Source organism: Drosophila novamexicana, unplaced genomic scaffold, assembly GCF_003285875.2.
Source record: "Drosophila novamexicana strain 15010-1031.04,08,12 unplaced genomic scaffold, DnovRS2.1 tig00004560-arrow-pilon, whole genome shotgun sequence".
In the NCBI taxonomy this organism is placed as follows: Eukaryota; Metazoa; Arthropoda; class Insecta; order Diptera; family Drosophilidae; genus Drosophila; species Drosophila novamexicana.
The window spans coordinates 1,233,881-1,255,351 of NW_020825054.1; the positions used below are offsets into that span (position 1 = coordinate 1,233,881).

At 37.2% G+C, this 21,471-nt stretch overlaps 1 protein-coding gene across 1 annotated transcript in view; it reads left to right on the forward strand.

The window, feature by feature from the left end:
* The first annotated feature begins 632 nt into the window (after positions 1-632).
* The window catches only part of LOC115770626 (acetylcholine receptor subunit alpha-like 1), a 30,351-nt gene continuing 9,512 nt past the window's right edge, over positions 633-21,471 (forward strand). The window contains exons 1-4 of the mRNA XM_030715969.1: positions 633-824; positions 8,930-8,974; positions 12,210-12,319; positions 18,681-18,861. Coding sequence (XP_030571829.1) covers positions 633-824; positions 8,930-8,974; positions 12,210-12,319; positions 18,681-18,861 — 528 coding nt within the window. The remainder of the gene's footprint in view (positions 825-8,929; positions 8,975-12,209; positions 12,320-18,680; positions 18,862-21,471) is intronic.

The window sequence follows — 21,471 nt, forward strand, 5'->3', positions numbered from 1 at the left end:
TGTATATGTTTTTGGTTAATGGATTTCATTAAAGAAATGATTTTATTTCACAACAAAAAATAGTACGTTTTGCCCAGAGTGAGAAAAGTATATTTTCAGAGTCTACATTATGTCCCCTAACAGCAGCTAAACAATATCAACAATTTTAAGCACAAGGGACATGCGGCCGGGCAGCAAAGTGCAGAGACATAAGCATGCAAGAGATATGCAGCTAACACATGCACTGCTTTATATATTTTTATATGTTTGTGTGAGTGTGTGTGGGTGTGTGTTGGTCTGTGTACATATAGCCAGCCTATCTTGGGCCATCTTGAGTGCTTGAGCCAAAGATTAAATGGTGTTTATGGTTGCACCGGAGCAGCTCGGTGCACATTTGGCGCTGTCTCTCCAATACTTTTGACACATGTGCAAATTTTATGAGTGCATACATATTCACACTCACACATTCACCAACGCTTGCTTAGAAATTGTACAGTGCAAAGAAAACTCAAAGTAAATAAATAAACAAAAAATATTTGTAATGCAAATGCAGGGCAAGATCTAGCTTACAAGCGCTGCAACCATAACTTATTTCTGATTCTGTTTCAAATATCTATTTTCGTATTTTCTTATAGGGTTGGACCTGGCCTAAGATGGGTAGCGTTCTTTTTGCAGCTGTCTTCATAGCATTACACTTTACGACCGGGTGCCTGGCCAACCCAGATGCTAAACGTTTGTACGACGATTTACTAAGCAACTACAATCGACTCATACGACCTGTGGGCAACAATTCCGATCGTCTGACGGTCAAAATGGGTCTAAAACTGTCACAGTTAATCGATGTGGTAAGTACACACATATATCTAAACACTAGAAGAAATAAAATGTTTGTAATTTATTGCAACCTGAAATAGATATAAAAGTAACAGAAAACACGGACCCAGTTCATATTAAACGAGAAGAAAAGGCTATCTTCGGCACGCCGAAGATCTAATTCATTTGCAGGCCCAACCTTTTCAAATTGATCATAGTGCTTTGCCCGTATATACGAAGCACAGAGAAAATAGTTAATGCCGAGTTTGGTCAAGATATCTTAATAAACAAAAAAGTTTTTAATCAAAAACTTAGTTTTCGACCAATTGTTCCTATGGCGCATGTGTATTAATTTTGCAAAAATGAAGGGAGCAAGCATAGTGAAATCTTTAATTGCCGTGTTTAATCAAAATATCTTGAATGACAAAAAAGTTTTCCATACAACAACTTAATTTTCAACCGATCGTTCCTACGGCAGCTATATGATATAGTAGTCCGATTGAATAGGATTTTATATTTATATGAGGAACATAGTAAAACTAATAATGGCCGAGTTTGGTCAAGACATCTTGATAAAGAAAAATGTTTTTTATACAACAACTTAATTTTCGACCGATCGTTCCTATGGTTCCTACTTGATACGGTGGTCCGATCCAGCTGGTTTTGACATATGTGCTGCGTGCAACAAAAAGAGGAACTTCTGCAAAGTTTCATTAAGATAGCTTTAATACTAAGAAACTCACGAGAAAATTATAATACCCTATGCAAGAGTATAAAAATAAACAAGTAAGAGGTTCTAGTCGGGAGCTCCCGACTAGGGGATACCCTGAACCCTCTTATTCCAACACAACCCTTGGCAAGACTCGAACTCGCGACAGACCGCACCACTTGCTATGCCTCTACTCAGCAGCCACACCAACAATTAAGTACTTATGATAAAAAAAGGAACTAAAATAACATTCCAATAAAAAGATGCAATTACCATGCTATTAGAATGCGAGGCAGACGCACATGAATGTGTGTGTGTACATGGAAACAGAAATTCTTAAAGCTGCTGCCCCATTCAATTGCGCATATAACTTTGGTTTTTCTTAAACGATCTTTATAAAATTTCCTACAGTATATCTTATTGTACCATAGAATATTTGTGTTTTCTGAAAAAGTCAATTGCACTTAAATTGTGGTTTAAATCGGCAATAAATGTTGGGTTATTAACTTGATTTATAGCTCTTGGGTGGTAGCGGGGAGGTGGCGATAGGTATGAAATGAAAGATATTTGAAATATCTATAATATTCTAGAAGCAACATATCATGTTTGGTGGCTCTAGCTCTTATTATTTATCCAATTTGCTAAAAAAAAAACAGGATGTCAATGTCGATTTTTATCGATTGCTTGGAAACGTAGTAAATTATCGATTATCGGAAACAAACTCGATCTGCGCGGGAACTAGGAGCACCTAAATCTAAAATGTTAAGCCTCTAGCTCTTATAGGTTCTGAGATCCTTGCGTTCATACATACGATAAACATCGATATCGATATCCTGTTTTTGGGCAATTTTGGTAAAAAATAAGAGCTAGAGTCACCAAACTTGACATATAGCTTCTAAAATAGAATATATACATATATGCATTTGATGTTGGAAGAAGAGGGTTCAGGGTATCCCCTAGTCGGGAGCTCCCGACTAGAACCTCTTACTTGTTTAATAATCTTAGTTGTATCCGAGAGTATTTTTTCGGCTGATGCGTTTACAAGCAAGATAAAAATCAATCTGCGAAATCCTGTTTTCTGAGCAAATGAACTTGTATAAATATACAAGTGGCTTTTGTTTCATAGCTATAAATCATTTCTTTAATACTGTTAAAGAAAGAGAGCCCTCCTAGCGCGAGGAGGTTATTCCCTAGTCGGAAAGTGCTGACTAGATTCTTACTTGTTTCAATTTAAAATTAGTTTTTTTTTCTTTCATCTTTCATTGTTGCGGTATTACATATAAATAGATTATTAAAATACTCCACAGCAAAAAAGTATCTTATTCTCCTAGTGAAACACCATTTGCATTTGGCTAACCGAAATCACAGTAATTTGTTTTTAGCAATAATGGTATCAAGTTTAGCTGTCAAGTCTTTGACAACTGAGCTGCTCAGATGACAATCAAAGCAGATTAATTTGCAAAGCCAACAGCGCAGCGGTAAGCAGGCAAATGGCATTTGTATAAGCCGCGGGAAAGCAGCAGCCGCGTAATTAATAACTGTTTACCAAACGCTTAAAAGGCAGTGGAACTAAGCCAGCACTGTTTACCCAATCCGCCGATTCAACTCTTCCACTTGGTAGTGAACATTGTTTGCATAATAAATCAATGGGCCCTGCGATTTATAGTACATCGACTGATGATTGTTTTGTTGATTAAGTTTACAACTGCAGTTGGGGCCCCTGCACACTGCTCAATCAAGAGAGCAAAAATTGCGCAATATATCAGAGGCCAGTGCCGGGGCCAAATTGTGTGTAAGAAAAAAAATCTCCAATTGCCAGCAGAGTCAAACACAGCAATAGCAGCAGCAACGGGGCAAGCGATTGGCCCACAATCTTCTGCTCGGTTTGCACATGACAACCGGAAATGGGAAACTGGCTAACAGTTACGTGTGCTGTTGGCCACACAGTTGCTGAGCTTTACAGCTCCCTGCTGCATTTGGTCTTTCGCTTCCTGCTGGCTTCGGCTCCTTTTTTGCTGTTATAAATCACGCGCTAAGCACCAAGACCACTAAAAGGGATGCCAAACAGTCGGTACCAGCCATACCAGTCATACCAATGCACATTGGGCTTGGCGCTCTCAAGCCATAGCCAAATTTAAGAATGGTTTCCCAAAAAGGCAAGAAGCATTAAAGAGAAGTAATTCAAGAACTAAAATTTGTCGAACATAAATGCACATTGTAAGGTCTATTAAAGCGGCATTACATTTTATTACATTTTATTAATCAATTTTCCACCCTGTTTTCCACCCTTTGGAATAAAACATGTCAACGACCCCCATATCCCGCTAATCCGGACCATTTTTCAAAAAGTAAAACACGTTTAAAATGAATTTTTTTTTTTTTGGCTTTGGATGGAAAACCAAAATATTTTCCAAGAAATATTTCAAAAATTATCCACGATTCTGTAGAAATTTGTTACTGGCAGCAGTCGAATATTTTTCTACCCAGCTGTACGGCTGTGCATTGATTCCCGATCCGCCAATCGAGTGGAGCAAACAATTTAACATATATAAATATTTATTTCAACATTTTAATTAAAGAATTTTACATTCTTTCGATTAATTTCTTTCTTTTTAGGTTAGTTTGGTATTTGATTCAGTGTGTCATATCCAAGCACTGTGCTTCTGCATAAGGTGCTTATAAACGAAATTGCTTTTATGTGTGTGAATGCGTGTGTGTGTAGAATATGCACACATCGTAATATTACACATACGCTCTGTGTGCTCAACTGGCAACTGGCTTGAAATATTCGCAGAATTTCTTTTATTGCACTAGTTCAATGGTCACTTTTTGTTGTTGTAATAATGTTGTTGCCGTTGGAATGCACGTGTTGCCTGCTTTCCTTATTGGCGTACAAGTCCTTGTAAATGCTATCGAGCGAAATCTCTGCACTTTGTTTAGTTGGTTTTTACTCCTATTGGAAATTGCAATCATTGGCAACAGACAGCAGTACATATGTGCATGGATATGTATATATGCAGAACAGATTACAACCAGATGCGTAGCCAGTATTTTTAATTTAATTTCATCTATTTCCATTTGCTATGGCTTGACCTTTGTGATTTGCGAGTCAGTATGTAGCATTAGTTACTTATTACTGGCATTGCAGCTGCTCATTCAGGTGAATTATGACCAAATATATGTATGGGCGAGATTTGGTGAAGGGACAGTCTAGAAGAGGGGGTGTCAGGCAGACAGTTGGACCTAATTGCTGGTTGCTACGTTACTTTGAGCTCTGCTTGGCCGAAAACGCAATTATATGGAAGCTGTGCCCTATAACTGTGAATCTGGGAAAGAGATAGAGAGAGGGAGAGAGAGAGAGAGATAGAGAGAGAGAGAGAGAGAGAGAGAGAGAGAGAGAGAGAGAGAGAGAGAGAACGAGAGACAGAGAGAAGAAACATTAAATCAAATTCCAAGTTGAATGTAGAGTAAGCATAAAAGCAATTACGGTCAAGTGTATACACACAGATACTTAGAAATTAAATGTAATGTACCTCTGTTAACTCAGTAAGTCAAATATAAACTTTATTTGACATTTTATAATAACCATTATAAGAATCCGACATGCAATTGAAACTGCCGCATTTTGCATACTTTATTTAATACTTATTCAGTCAGAGCTGGGAAGGAATTTTTATGTTGCAGCTCGGTGTCGGTTATTGCAAAGTTTATTTACGGCAAACAGGAAATTCGATTTAAATTGTAAACAAGTCCAAGACGAGAACGTTGCTGAATCCTTGCTATGGCCCCAGTGGCCACAGACATAAAATGCAAATTCAGTTGCATCTCAAATGCTTTAAGCTTCAGCTTAAGCAATTTAAACACTGTATATCCTGTGCATCCTGTTCGGTGTAATGCAACCGGCAGCCATAGCTCTAAGTGTGAATAAGCAAGCAGCCGCAACAGCAATAACAAAAACTACACCAATTACATAGCAACAAACCCAGTTAGGCAGCTGTAGGTGTGAACCGGCATAGACATGGACATGGACATGGACATGGCCTGCCGGAGAGACGAAGCGAGAAAGCTGATGTTGCTGTTGGAGCTACTACAGCGGATGCCGCACATAAAGCATAAAGGATACGCGCAACGCTTGCCTTCGTCCTCGACGCCCTGACGCAGCTGCAATTTTATCTCTTCCTTATGCCCGCTGTCTTTGTGCCTGCTCTTGGCTTTGTCGTTTTATTGCCCGTTTTCCGCGTCACCCGCACCTAATGACCTTTCAGACGTTCAGACGTTTAGCCGTTGGCTGCCAACTAGCAACTGGCAATTGGCAACTGGGAACTGTTAGCTGGCATCCCTGGATAGCGCACTGAGCGGGTGATTAGTAGGTCATCTTGGCAGCAGCACCACCAACACCGCACTGTGTGCTGGCAACCACCAGTAAAATCTATTAACACTGGGTATCTTAACATATTGCTTTCTAGCTTCAGCAACGGGGGCGCTCGTCCTAGCTGCTGACATTATCTGGATGTCTCGACGGAAAGCGCGTTACGACGCGTCATTATCATTTTGTCGTTAATTACATTTTTCAACGCTTAAGTGATTTATTCCGCAATTTTATCGTTTTCTAATTTTTTCTATTGAATCCTGTCGCCTGCTCCCAACATATTTACGCTTAATGAGTTGCTTGCCGCCTGCCACCTAAATAAATATGAAAGGGAAGCGAACAGCAGTTGTAAATATAATGCGAGTAACTGCCAAGGAGCTTGACACGAGCTCGTTGCTCGCTTAACGTGTGTGTATTTGTACATACCATATATATAAGTGGATATTAAGGAGGGACTCTGGAGCCTGAATAGAAGGTGACATTATGGTTCCGTGCGTACATCTGTTAAGGCGCAAATTAGAGCACTTTGATATGCTTGAATTATTTGCGGTGAATCCTGAATGCGTCGACATGAATTACTTGTTTCCTTAGTTTAGATATCACGTTGGCTTTGTCGAAAAACTAAAACAATTCTGTGAGCTTTTCTAGGTATGTAAGCAAACGATTATTTATTCATCTCTATATATTAAATTGTTGTTCTGACTGATTGGTGACAGACGCACAGCCCAAACCGTAAGAGCTAAGACGGCGTTTCGGTAAATTCCACCGGCAAGTGTGGAAAAATTTGGAAAAACGTTTAAATGCAACTTTTTTATTTACCTTCGATCGGCCTCAAACTCATTTTCAAAGATTTGTTGGGTTACGTTTCAAATGAATTTAAGGATCTACATAAAAATCATTTGAGATGTGTTTCACATTTTTCGCAAAATCAAAGCATTCTCGGTGGAAAGTGCAACACAAAAATATTTAAGGTGAAGTTTTCATTTTTTTTTCCGATTTGCTTCAAACTTACTTTCAAAGCTCTTTATGAGAATTATATGAATACGTGTATCAGCGATTTGAGAAATTCCACCCACAATAGTGGTAAATTGGCGGAAAAAGTTTGTATGAAAGTGGTTGGTTTGCCGACCGATCAGTTTCAAAATAATTTTTTAAAGCTTTTTGAGAACATTAATTTTATACGTGACTCGGGCAAGACCGGGTTATACACGCCAGTTTTTAATATGTTTTTATCGAGAGCAGGACATTAAATACTATATTAAATACATTTTGCTTACAAAGAAAGTAATCTTAAACCAAAGTCCACATATACAACGTTTAGAAAAATAATTGTTTAAAGATGGTCTTAAAAACCACTAAAGATCGTTCAAAATAAAATTTGGCATTCACGAGAAAATTCGACAAGAATTTTAATTTGGTACAGAAAAAAGAATTAATTACAATAAGTTCCTTAAATTTGTCTTTATTTATACCCTTGTAAAGGGTATTAAAGTTTCCTCATAAATTGGGTAACGCATTGAAGGAGACATATCCTACCTCACAAAGTATATATATTCTAGATACGCCCGTATCTCTGTTTCTATACGATGTAGTCTATTATTTTCATAGCTAACGTCTTTAAACTTTTTTGTTGCGATACATATGTCTAAGCTGTACGGATCGGACAACTATATCGGTCGAAAATTAAGGTCTTTTATTTAAGAATAACATTTTTGTTTTTTTGCGCTCGGCATTTTTTTCAAGATATTTCACCTTTTTATGAAGAATCCGTAGAAAATTCAAGATATTTTCATCAAAATCAGCATCATACAACAAATGTATGTATAAGGAGGCATATCATTTAATATATAATTTAGGAAACAAACCAATTAATGCACGTTGCCTACTCATTTTTATCCCATATTCCTAGCAACCATAGCGCAACTGAAATGCTTAACTGTGGAAGAATTGTTGGTATAGAACTATGCGTATATTTTGTCTTTCCACTTCATCTAATGCTCGAAATGGCTTTGTGAGCTTTTATAGTTAAGCTAACTTTTAATCCACTTCGCAGCTTACCACAGCGGTGCTTAAACTTTATGCTTGTTTAGCTGCTCTTAACTTTAATTGCATCAGCTACCCCATCAGACCGGAATTCCAGTTTTACTTCTACTCTTATTATTTCACTCTAATCTCGTTTCTCTTTCAGTGACAGTCTGCGCAACATAAATTGATTAAAACTCAATGATGCTTTAAGAATACGGTCTCCAGCAACGACTTTGACTGTTTCTTATTGCTGCAGCTCACTTCAAGCAAACCAACTGCAGCACCATTTAGCCCAGGACGGTGACGGGGGCTACGGGCTACTTGACAGCCACCGACAGCCCCACAGTTCCACCCTGCAACCTCCACTCAGCTGAGCAAATTTCAAACGCATTTGTTAACCGATACCAAAGTTGTTCAGTTCACTAAAAAAACATTCACTGGTCGCCACGATTTTCAATTTGATGGTCCCCACTCAATGCTTAAGTTGTCACAAATATTGAGACCTTGCACCAGCCACCAGCCGCGAGCCCCCCGGTGACAGCTCAGCCAATCACTTGAGCTGTATTTTACACCCTGTTCGTATAATTTTTAAAAGTGTTTCCATTACGATTGCACAGACCCAAAAAATACCAGTTTGAGTGTGAAATTTCAGGTACTAAATGTACTACTGACTAATTGCTGACCTAAGCAAAAACCGTAATATATCTTCTGTAAAAATGGTTTCGTTCAAAACCATAATTTTATTTTAAGAATTGAATATAGTATTAAAAATATTGGAAGTGAAAACCTGGGTTCACAAACCGGCGGAAACACGGATTCCTCGTAGTTACTATCAGGTGTAACAGTATCGATATATATAAAAAATATTTTAAAGTTTCATTTTTATGCAATGTAAAGAGTATCTCAAAGTCGAACAGGCAGACCCATTTGCCAAGACTTGGTCAAACTTGAAACGCATTTGCATTACCAATACAAATTGAATTCTTGCTTGAACTCGCATCTTACCAAATTTCCCCAATTTATTTTCTTTGCAGAATCTAAAAAATCAAATTATGACTACCAACGTGTGGGTGGAGCAGGTGAGTGGAACTTTCCTATTTTTGTTAAATTTTATTTTGGCTACTTTTTAAACTATTTGCTGGTTGGTGCGATTTTGGCAACTGGCAACTGGCAAACTTCCTGACGTTTTCGTGAAACATGAATACACCATTTGCATGCTTCGCTGCAAGCAAATGCAAAATACATTTTGCTAGCCAATCCTCACATTCCTATAATGCCAATTCTGACCATCCCTTGGCTGTGCGATTGAAAGCGTTGATTTGGACTTGACCAAGTGGCCACGCTGGCCACTCTGCTGCAGCTACGCGTACATATATGTGCATTGGCTTCGCACTAATGCGATGGGCAGTTGCAACTAAAACAACATGAGAAAAGCCAAAAAACTATATACATCTCTATCTAGTGTCTGACTTGCGCGTTTTTTCGAGCTGCTTTTAAGCACTTGAATGGAACAGCTTTAAGGTTTTTGCATAAAATATGCACACAAATCTTCTGCACAAATTGCAGTCAATAGCTCTCAAAAGCTTATTCCTAGTTTCTGGTTACCCAATTGAAAAAACAAAAGCAAACCCCAAAATTAGATATAAATTATGCAACACATCTGTTTTCTATGTGTGTGTGCGCGCGCTTCTATTCAAAATTTGTGCATGAGCATTTCTGCTATTATCATTTTCGGCTTATTAAAAATTTAATTCGCATGTGTTCTGGGAAACGATTTCAACTGAAATTCGCTATCGCAAAGTAGCATAACATAAATGTTGATTAAATTTTACTTATTTTCATCATTTTTTTTTTTTTTTTGAATTTACATATATTAATTATACAAATATACATTGTACACAACATTTCATAAGATTCTTTTTATAATTGACGTATATGTTTCTTATATTGTTATTGTAATATATGTAGACAAAAGCAACATATATCCTCCACGTATACATTAAATCAAAAAGAATAATTTTAATGTAAAATTTATTAAAAAGATAAATTAAATATAATAGTTAAACTTACCAAATTTATACATTCTTAATAACATTTTCGGTTTAAATTTAATTTTTATTATACTGTATTTTTTTATGCATTTATTTATTAATGGTCGACAACACGAGCCCCATCCTCATTATTCAATACATTATACATACAAATAAAATGCTAAAAACCTAGTTAGAATACACATTTTTCTAAAAGCATCACCAACCGAACGAGGTGTTTCATTTTCCCGCCCGTCCAGCTATTTCCTATTCACAGCTAATATGGTCAGTGACGCTATTAGAGCTTACAGCTAAGAAGAAGGGTATAAGTAGCGAAAATAGCGTTCTTAAGTAAAATTAAAAATAATAACAATAAATGGGAAAAAATAAAGAAAGAAGTTGTTAATGAAGACGAGAAGTATATACTAGATATATAGAGTGTTAATTTAATAAGATAAAAAGATAGTGTTGGAAAATCACCGACCCGATGGGGATAATTTATAGCCTGTCCGGCAAGCTATGCCCCTACTAAGAGCTGAAAATGGTCAGTGAGTTCCCGTAAGTATTCTGAACGCAACGATTTCATCAGGAAAAGAGAAAGTTAGGTGGACCTGGTAGGTCTAGACAAAACAAAGAATTTAAGACGTCCTAACAGAAACGAAGAACCTATGTCGCCAACAACCAACTTATGTAGGATGAAAACACCGAGGATTTGTATATGTTACTTGCTGCAGAATTTTAAAATTGCTATTTAAATCAGTAAAAACATATGATAATTGAATTCATAAGTATGTCCGAGGCTTAATGGGCCAGCTAAATAAAGATTTACAAATGGAAATGTCTGTCATAGTAGTTAAATAAATTGGAGTAAAACAAATCCGGAACACCCAAACATTATTCAAGTTTTAACATTTGTTTATATTTATTGTTGCTGCTGTCGTTACTGCAATTTATGTTTGGCCTGAGCATTGCTGCGCGTCTATAAATATGCACACACATTATGTCAACAAGGGCGCAAATACGTGCACCCGCATAAACATTACTGTTAAAATGTATCTATGTGCGTGTGGTGCGACTGACTGTAGATACCCTATTTAGGCGGGCTTTTGCATAGAAAGCCAAATGACTCCATACAGCGCAATTAAATGTACAATCTATTAAATGAACAACAACAAAAAGTCGCAAAAACAAACAAATTTAAGAATTACATTTCCTTTACCGCTCCATATATTTTAATTAGTTTGCAAGCCCGAATGAGCAAACAATTGTTCAATTAAAACGGACAAATTAACTAGTTTTATAGATTACAAATCACTGAACCATCAGCGTGCAACCCGATTTAAGATGTATAAAAAAAAACATAAAAATAATAATGCGGTATCAATATTTTCATTTATTATGATTATCGTCTGCAACGGTCATTTATTTTAATTATTGGGCGTTTCATGCTTGGTCAACGCTTGAGCACCCCAATAATCTCATTGTGAATTGCAACCAATGTCCACGTGGCATGCATCATACATTCAACATCAATAGTGTTGCAATCAATAAAATTACAGTTTTATGTTATACACAGTTTCATGTGCCCGACTAGAAGTTACCCTTTGGTATACTATTATCGCGGAAGAAGAAAAGCACATGTAGAGCGCTCCAGTCAAAAGTCCCTGAATAGGATATACTCTACGTCCAGTGCCAAGCTGTCATTACAAACATTAGAGTCTCCTTCTTCAATAAAATAAATGCGGATGTGCTTCTTCTTGATTAGCTTCGGTGTCCGATCTTTATGAAATGTTCAGGTAAAAGATATTGCTTTCAAATAAAGGTAAGCGCCCCAATATGCATATGCTTCTAGAAAGGGTTTTTTTTAACTTCTAGTGAAATGTTTTAGGTGTGTGAAAGTCGAAAGTCTTCACACCAAATTTTTGAATACGACACTGCCAATATAGATATATATATGTATATCCTACGGTCGCAATTGTATGGTGAAAATTAAATTTAACGCTAACAGCTAAGAGACCAATAAATTACTGCATAATTAATGGAAAGCCATTGAAACATTAAATGCAATAACAATAAAGCCAGCAGCAGACAACCAGCAATAGCCAGCAAACAGATACTGTGAGCTACATATTGAATTCAATATTCATCTAAATGCAAATTATCTAACCGAACGCTTTTGTCATACGACATATTTATTTTAGAATAAATTGTTTAATTTTATTTTTTATATACATTATTAGAACAATTGTTGAACAATTTTTGTAACTACTTAAATATGTTGCAGGAGTGGAACGACTACAAATTAAAATGGAATCCCGACGATTACGGCGGAGTGGATACCCTGCATGTGCCCTCCGAGCACATATGGCTGCCGGATATTGTGCTATACAACAAGTAAGTACACAGCTAATTTTCGTATGCCCCTTGACCGGATTCGTTCTGGTTCGAACTGTGAGCTTGGGCATTTTGGCGCCTGGAACCATTTGCATAATTGCCCAATGGGCGCGACGGGCGCATAAATCAAAGCGCACAGTTACGCTTGCAATTTATCAGCCGATGATTAACGTATTTTTATTTCAATGTGTAACATGAGAGCTGGTCGAGGGTTCGTTGAAGCTTGGTGCTAAGGAAGGGAAGGGACAGTCCTTTATGCTCAGCTAAAATGGCTGCCAACTCGTCTGCTTTCTCAAATTGGACGTTTTATTTTGCTACGCTCGCTGTAATTATTATAATTTGCCTTGTGTTGTATTTCACTTGGAGTGAAGCCAGGGCAAGCATACGGCACAGTGGTAAAAGCTATGAGAAAGGATCCCATTCCAAATACATTTTCATTCAGCTCTCTATCCTCCCTCAGCTAGCTCTCAGGCTCTAAGAGCTCCAGCTGGTTTTTATACAATTAAAACAAATAACTACTGTAGGTCTGCCCACATTATTGGAACATACATACTATACAATATATTTTCCTATTAATTATTTTAATAATTGGAAAATACTTGCAATTCAGTTTAGATTTTTCTCATGAATTCCCATATAATTTCCACTGTTACACATGCCTTGCCGTCCAACACTTGACTCTGTCGATGTGGCTGGCACTTTAGTTGTGCCTACAACACCAGAGAGGACATCGCTCTTTTGGCAGATCGGCTTACGCGCTTTATGTGCCGTATTGGCTTTCTTTTTTTCTGGGTTTTTTTCGCTGGGCTTGGCTTGGCTGCTGGGTGCCTTGCTGCTTTGCTGCCTTGGCAATACCAACTGTTCGCATAGCATACTTTTTGGGGTGTGTGTTTTGGCAGAGTCATAAAAACTCGTAATTTATGGCTTGGAAAAAGCTTAAATTTCATTTGCCAACAACGACAAAAGCATTGTCATGTTGTTGTGCGTAACTATACCAAGTCCATGGTACTTACACTAATACACACACACACACGCACTGCGTTTTATGTGGCCGCCATTGTCGTTTGCTGAGACGGCCGCCGCCAATGTGGACAATTTTTAAAGTGACAAAAATAATTTGTGCTGGCTATAATGAAGCGATGCTTCTGTAAGAAGCCTTTCCCCTTACAGCGACTACCAGATTGAGCATCAGAGCCTAAACGCTTCGAGTTGAAGTAGCCTCTGCCCGCTTTGAACACTGGTAGTTAATTGTGTTTGATAGAAATAAATTGCCTCTGTAAAGTTCACATAACTTGATGCCAACATAAGATTATAAGAGATGACACAGAAATTTCCTGTCACCTTTTATTTGACCCATTTTAGTCAAAATGCAAGTTTAGTTTCTTGGAAAGAATATTCTATTGGACTGCCACCTAAGAGCATATTTAATCAAGTTATAAAATATCTATAAAACAGATATTTCAATTTATTTTGAAACGCTTTTCTATATATTTCAAAAAGAAATTTAATATCATGGAGAGATTTTATTATTTCAAAGATTAAAAAGAAATCACAAAATGTTTCTAAGAGAGGCGAAAGTTCACTTTGAAATAACAATGGAGTTTATTACTATAGTTTAATATTTAAGAGTTATTCAAGTTTTATATACACCAGCGTTGTCCAATATGTGTATTTCGCAGATAAAATTAACAGAAGTGTATCGATTTAATAAAACAATTTCAAATTAAGGATGAATAACGGATAGTAAACAGCGCATATCACTGAAAAATTAAATAAAATCAAGCAGTATGCTTGTTCATAAAAGTGCCACAGTTGTTGTATACTTGAATGCAGACACGTTGCCCCATGCAACTGGTCGAAAAACTTAGCATCGCAGAAAATGCGTTTAATTTCACAATAGCGGCGAAACTGACAATATTTTATGCAGCAACTTTTTGCTCGCCAAGACAAGTGCACAGCGGCATAAAATATATACGCACATTCAGACACACAAACATATACACTCAGAATCCAACGAAATTGCGCCCATTTACATGCAATGAAAAATGTTTAATTGCCTGCTAAATGTGGAATAGCCAACAAATAGTTGAACGAGCCTTTCATAGACGCGTAACAAAACAACAACATGGTCCACGGGTACAAATACCTGCCAGCGTATGTGCCACACTTTACCTCGCTTACACACACGTACACACGTTTGCAGACGCATACACACGCGCGACCGCCATGTTGGCCTATTAAATAATGTTCGCCATGTTGTTGTACGGCCTTTGAAACAAGCTTCAAAAGTTGTAATTTATTGGACGTGGCCGTGCGCGTGTTGTACTAATTGTTAGCGGGTCACTTCAAATAGCGAACGGCATTCGCTTTCGGCACGTTTGTAAATTTTAAATTGCAATTTCGATTCACCAAGAGAAAGATTGCTCTATATATGCCATGGGTACTCTGCTGACCAGGCATAATTAGACTTGTGTGCTTTAACCGGCTCATTAAATACGCATCGAAAACGAGAAAGCGTCAACAGCCGCAGTTTCGGAGTGCAAGTGTATGTGTGTGTTCGCAATTAGGCAAAGCAAGCTTTAAGAACCAAATTGGGGAGGCTACCAAATAGCGACAACAACAGAAAGGCGACGGCGCCAGCGATGACGACGGCGACGACGAATCTGTTTATATTTGTGAAAGCCGCTTAATTCCAGCAGTTCATTTTCATCCCGGGAGTTAAAATCGCATGCGAGCGAGCTGTTAGCTGAGCTCTTTCTCTTCTCGTTGGATTTTGGTTTTTAGTTGTGGTCTAAAATTAATTGCAATTGAGTCTGATACTCTGGGGCTGCCCGCCGAATGGTAATATTTGTAAGCTCTCCTTGGCACTTAAAGTGCTAAAAGCCTTGTACAAATTAAATAAGTAAGAGCTCTATTCTTCATGCAACTAGAAATTCGATACCCAGTGACATTTTGACACCCTATGCTGAAGATTTATTCTAAAATTCATAGCTCTTGAACAACATTTTTTTATTGCGTTTATTTATGTTTTATTTTGCATTAATTTGCACATTTTTACAACAATGGATAGAACTTCTTTTATTTTGGAGCTATATCCATAGTAAAGTAAAAAGTAAGTGAGGTAAAGAAAAATAGGAAGAGTCAAGGGTAATAAGACAGAGAACGGATCAGTTTTTTTCTATATATATAAATTGTTGACAATAATTTCGAATACATAAGAGAAAGAAAAACTTAAAGATAGATCCAAATAAAAAGCAGCTACAACAAATACTATTAATAATCTTAAGTTCCAAAAAGTCGTATTTTCATTTAATATTTCTATCTTATGCCTAAAATCAGCTTTCTTTAAAAACTACTAGCTTTTAGCTTAATATTTGAACTCAGGTCCAAATAGCAGCTTAAGTATCAGCTGCTACCTTATAGCTGCATTTGGTACGCTCTTAGTTTAAATATAATAGCTTCTAAGCAATAACATAATTTGGTAGTGCTTCCAAATGTTTATCTGTGTGTTGGACGTATATGTGTGGTTGTTATAACTTTAGTACAAAAGTTGCGCAATTGGAACGAAATGGTTTCTGCTAGATCAACTCAGTCTAGAACTAATTAAAAATACATTTTAGCTTCTAATTACAAATTTATTTTAAATGCGAAAATTGCTTCCTATGTTGGTTTTAGCAGTACACGCCCATAACCACTGGCTGAGCCACCGTCACGCGGCAACGCCTGCGCCGTCCATTAGCAATGAGGTCTTCAGGCGTTGGTCGAGGCAGGGCATAGACTGAGCCAGTGCTATAGCCACTGGCAGACATACTCGTGCACTAAAAACAAATCCAAAAGCAAAGCATTTTAAAATGTTATTACAACAACAACATCAGCAGCAGCAGCAGCATCTACAACGATTATGGCGAGCAGAGAGCCAGCCATTAATGGCTAAAAACCATTTAAAATGGCCGATGGCGCTGCAAAAAGCACAGCGAAAAGGCAGCGGGGAAGGAACAAAAAAAAGGACCAAAAAAATGAGGAGAACGAGAACAAAAGTTTATAACCAAACCGAAAAACCAAAACCACGCCTGGGGGTCACCACAATTGCAGCCATTATCTTCACGGTGATGCGGTGGCACGCGGTGACACACACACACAAACACACACGCACGCAGACACACGGACACACTGGACAACGCGGCGTATGGGTATCGCCAGCCAGCTGCGGCTATCAGCGCGCGTTAATCTGAGCGTCACACTGAGCACCATCTTTGTATCTGTTCGGGCCGAAATCGAAACCAAAACCGAGAAAGCAGGCAATCCGCAGGCGCTCAAAATGTTTCGCTGACTTTGTATTCGCGATTTTTCAGCGCCATTTTTATTTTTGTAAATCTAATGAAAGATAATAAGTTTTTACTTCGCTTCTTTTGATGCTGCAAACTAAAACAGTTGAAATAGAATCATTGATGGGACTGTGTAGGTCATGCATTCATTCGCGGAGTAGCCGACCGCCTGCGTGATTCGAAATAATAGAAATAAAGTGGCTGCGGCTGTGTTGATAGTACTGCGGGGCGTGGCTGTCTGCTTTGGGTTTCACAAAGTTCAGCTGATAATAAAGTTGTCAACAGCATTCATTTAATTAAAGAAAACAAAGCCAAAGCTATCGCACTTTGGGAATAGGAATACTCCAGCGTATGTACCACGATGACAGTCGAGCACTGGGAAAGAGACTAATGGATAGATAAAGAGAGGACAGCGTATGTGTGTGTGTGTATGTGGGGGGTGTCGAACAGCCAAACCGAGCCTGTGTCTACCGCAATATTATACTAGAGCTGAGATTTATGGCGTTAAGTTAATATGGCTGCCGAAAATGGTTATGTGGCTTGGCGTGAATGTCTATTATACGCATCTATATCTGTGTCTCTATGTGTGTGTGCAGTTGGTGGTTTTTAAGCTCTTTGTCAGAATGTTTTAAATTGAAAAAAGCTATGTAGACAGGTAAGAAATCCGGTTTAATAGAAATTTCAGGGACTTATCTAAGTGAGATGATGGTTAATTACACTTAGCAAAATCGAAGACAGAATGGTAAACCCCAACATTCTTAGTTAAAAAGTTTTTTGTTTAATTAATTTTAAGCCCTTAACATTTAAACCTAAATACACGATTTCAGCAATATAGTCTCTGAAATTGGAAACATGATTCGCATCTAATAACTTAATAACTTTAAAATATTGAATGTCAGACAGTTTCCTTTAACTTTTGAATAGGAACTTCTGTAGTTTCGTTACTAATACAGCTGATAAACTTCTAGGTCTATATGCTGACTAAAATACCCAACCATGCCAATTTTCGAAATGAATTTTAGCTATATATGTAAATACTAGCGTATATAGGCCAGCATTGCCCGTGGCACGTACGAAATAATTTTTCTTAAAAAGTTTTAAAAATGATTTTGAAGCTGATCGGACGGTAAACAAACAACCTTCATACAAACGTTTTCTACCAATTTACCACTGTGCGGGTGGAATTTCCCAAATCGCTGAAACACGTATTCATTAAGTTTTTATCTAGACCTTTAAAACTAAGTTTGAAGCGAATCGGACAAAACTTAAAACTTAGCGCAAAAAATCTTTGAATCGCACTTTCCTCCGAGAAAGCTTTTTCATACAATAGTTTTTTCGCGATTTTTCGTTGCAACGTGCACCTTCATCCCATAAGGTAAATACAGTGAAAATTTCAGTTTCCTACGGTATGGGCTGTGCGTTGTCCACCAATCAGTCAGTCAGTCAGTCAGTCAAGACAAACAGTTTTATATATATGCATTTTTTCTTTTTTCAATTTCAATTTTTATTTACAATCTATCTTACGGTAATAAGTGAATTATGTATACATAAATATTTACATGAGGTTTATGTATGTGTTGGCAATAGTTCAGATACGCAAGATTATTTTCTTTCATTTATTAACAAGAAAGCTAGTAACTATTTTACTAAAAGCATGCATAGCTAGAAGTCTTTCTAAAATTAATGAGAATTGCAAAGTGGGTCGATTTTTAGGAATACATTTATCATAATTTACAGCGCATTAGAGGCAATTAATAGATGAAGTCAACTTTATCAACGTTTTGCTAGACGAAAACATGAACCTGACCGTGCGGTGTCCACAATTGCTATCGTGTAATTTGAGCATTACTTAAAATGCATAGAATTTCTTTTATTTCTTGTATTTTTAGAAAGGAACCCGCATTTAAGCAAAAAGAAGAACATCATGGCAAGAATATTAAATAATATAATCGATTTAAAAAATACATTAAAGTGATTTAGTGCAAATTACCTTTTCTCCTGCTTATTTACCTCTCTGTTTATGTCTTAATTTGCAGCGCCGATGGCAACTATGAAGTGACAATAATGACAAAAGCAATTCTACATCACACGGGCAAAGTGGTTTGGAAGCCTCCTGCCATTTATAAATCCTTTTGTGAAATTGATGTCGAATACTTTCCGTTCGACGAGCAAACATGTTTCATGAAGTTCGGCTCGTGGACATACGATGGTTACATGGTAAGTGAAAGTACTTAAAAGCGTATAGATGTATATTCTTATGCTCATGCTCCAAGGAGCGGGCTGTCAATCAACGGAGCTGAAACAGCTCAGATGTATCCATCCATCAATGCCGTAAAGAGCTCGGTGTACTTGGCTCTATTGTCGTATCTGATTGACTGTCTGCTAATCAAACGCTAATCAAACTCTTAAGTCGATTATAAAAGCATTAAGCCGCGAAGTTCAATGGCAAGCGGACGGATTGCTGTATGGGCGTGGCACATGGAAGCAGTTATATGTATATGGTGAAGTGTGTGCGTGAAAAAACGACTTTTTAAACATGCGATTGCGACGACCTTGAAAAGTGCCTAAACAAAAGAACTCACTCACTGACAATTGATTATTCGCTTCGTTTTTTATTGCCCGCTGCGGGTTCATGGCATACTCGGTTGTTATATGGGCTTCCCGAAAAGGGCGTGGCCCACTTTGGGGCTGCCTTCGTGTAGCTGTTATATATTTATTTATTTCAATACTGTTGTTAATGTTTACTGTGTTTTTGTACACTTGACACGTTTCGTTCGCTCGCTCTTTTGTTGGCATGTGATAAATCACGAGGCACTCTCGCACACACACTACACACTCACGGCTATACCAGCTGCATGTGTGTGCGTGTTGGTGTGCGTGTGCGTGTGCGTGGAGGAGATAACAGGCAGCAGCTGCGCTTAATGAACCAGCCACGACTGTGAAAAGTTTTTGGAACTCGTTTGTCAAAGGAGCAGCAGTTACAACAAAATCGAAAATGGCATATAGAAGCAACCTAGAAATCTTAAGTTTCCCAAAACGAAGAAATAATACACTCACAAGACAGTCAAATGCTGCTTCAGTTTTTTGTTAAAGTGTGTAAAGAACTGTAAGACTTGGATGGACTGAGTACTGAACCACAATTTCTACAGCAATATAAGCTTAATTCCATGGCAATATAACAAAAGAAAGAGAAATGAAATCAGAATCTATGCCATTAGGGACAACCTTTTCCTATACCTTCTACACAAGGCTAAGCCGAATTATATATGTTTGTCGCTATATGAATCATACTTATAGGAAACCATTTTAGTAACAATGTCAAAATACTCTCCCTGTTGCGCTTTTTTAAGGACAAGCATAAAAATTTAACAAATTATGAAACAAAGGAATTTGATGAAGGTGTGCAACTTTAACGGCAGCAAAAATCTTAGAAATATTTTTAGATATTCCCACCGGTCCCTAAAATGTGAACTGCAGCAACTAATTTAATCATAATCGATGCTCACATAATTTAGCGAAATCTAGAATCGAAAATCGTGAATTAAATACAATACAAAATTCAAATGAATTTTTCTCAATATAGTTACATAGGCTACATATTTAGGTACATGGTATCTAATAACACATGCAAGTAAATAAGAGTGCATTAATTGTTTTTTTTTTTTTTTGTTTTTTTTTTGCTAAATAAGGCGAATTTACGCATCCATGCTTCAGTGATTTTAACTTCATAAATACACGCACACCTCCAAATACATATATACAATATATATATTAATTCGCTTGATTTCCTCGCCTATTAAGAATTCTGTTAGTGGCGACGTATACATATTACAAGGCATTAATGACATTACTGTAATGGCTAGCAAATAATTGAAAATTGCGTTCGTGTGCATTTTTTTTAAAACAAACAAACAAACTGTGTTTATTGAATTAAATTTATAAAATATGTAAAATCTGAAAATGAGAGCTCCTAACAATAAATTAAAATCGTATCATATGATTTTCATTAGTCAATCGAAACGATGATGTACTGTAGATTGCCGATAATATATCATTAGCTCGTATTTACCTATACATATATATATTATGAACTCGCAGCTACGGAAGAAATATCGCTGCAAAAGAAGCTTAAATGAATGACACCAATAACAACATCGGTAACAAGAACAGCAACAAATGAACTGAAATAAATGATTAAACGTAAATGTTTTTTACGTTTCGAGCTGAACGTGAGCGAAGGCGAAAACATCAGCTGTCTACTCAATTTTCTCACGGAGTACACGAGGCAATCGCAATTCGTTGCGCAATTGACGATTGTCAAAAATTTGTCAAAAGTACGAAAACGTTTTCCCATCATCAGCATCCACACCCACATTCACGTTCACATCCAAATCGACATCTGATGAAAATCAAGAGCACCTTAGAGTTACCCCTCCATACGACTTAATGGAAAATGGCATATAGAAGCAACCTAGAAATCTTAAGTTTCCCAAAACGAAGAAATAATACACTCACAAGACAGTCAAATGCTGCTTCAGTTTTTTGTTAAAGTGTGTAAAGAACTGTAAGACTTGGATGGACTGAGTACTGAACCACAATTTCTACAGCAATATAAGCTTAATTCCATGGCAATATAACAAAAGAAAGAGAAATGAAATCAGAATCTATGCCATTAGGGACAACCTTTTCCTATACCTTCTACACAAGGCTAAGCCGAATTATATATGTTTGTCGCTATATGAATCATACTTATAGGAAACCATTTTAGTAACAATGTCAAAATACTCTCCCTGTTGCGCTTTTTTAAGGACAAGCATAAAAATTTAA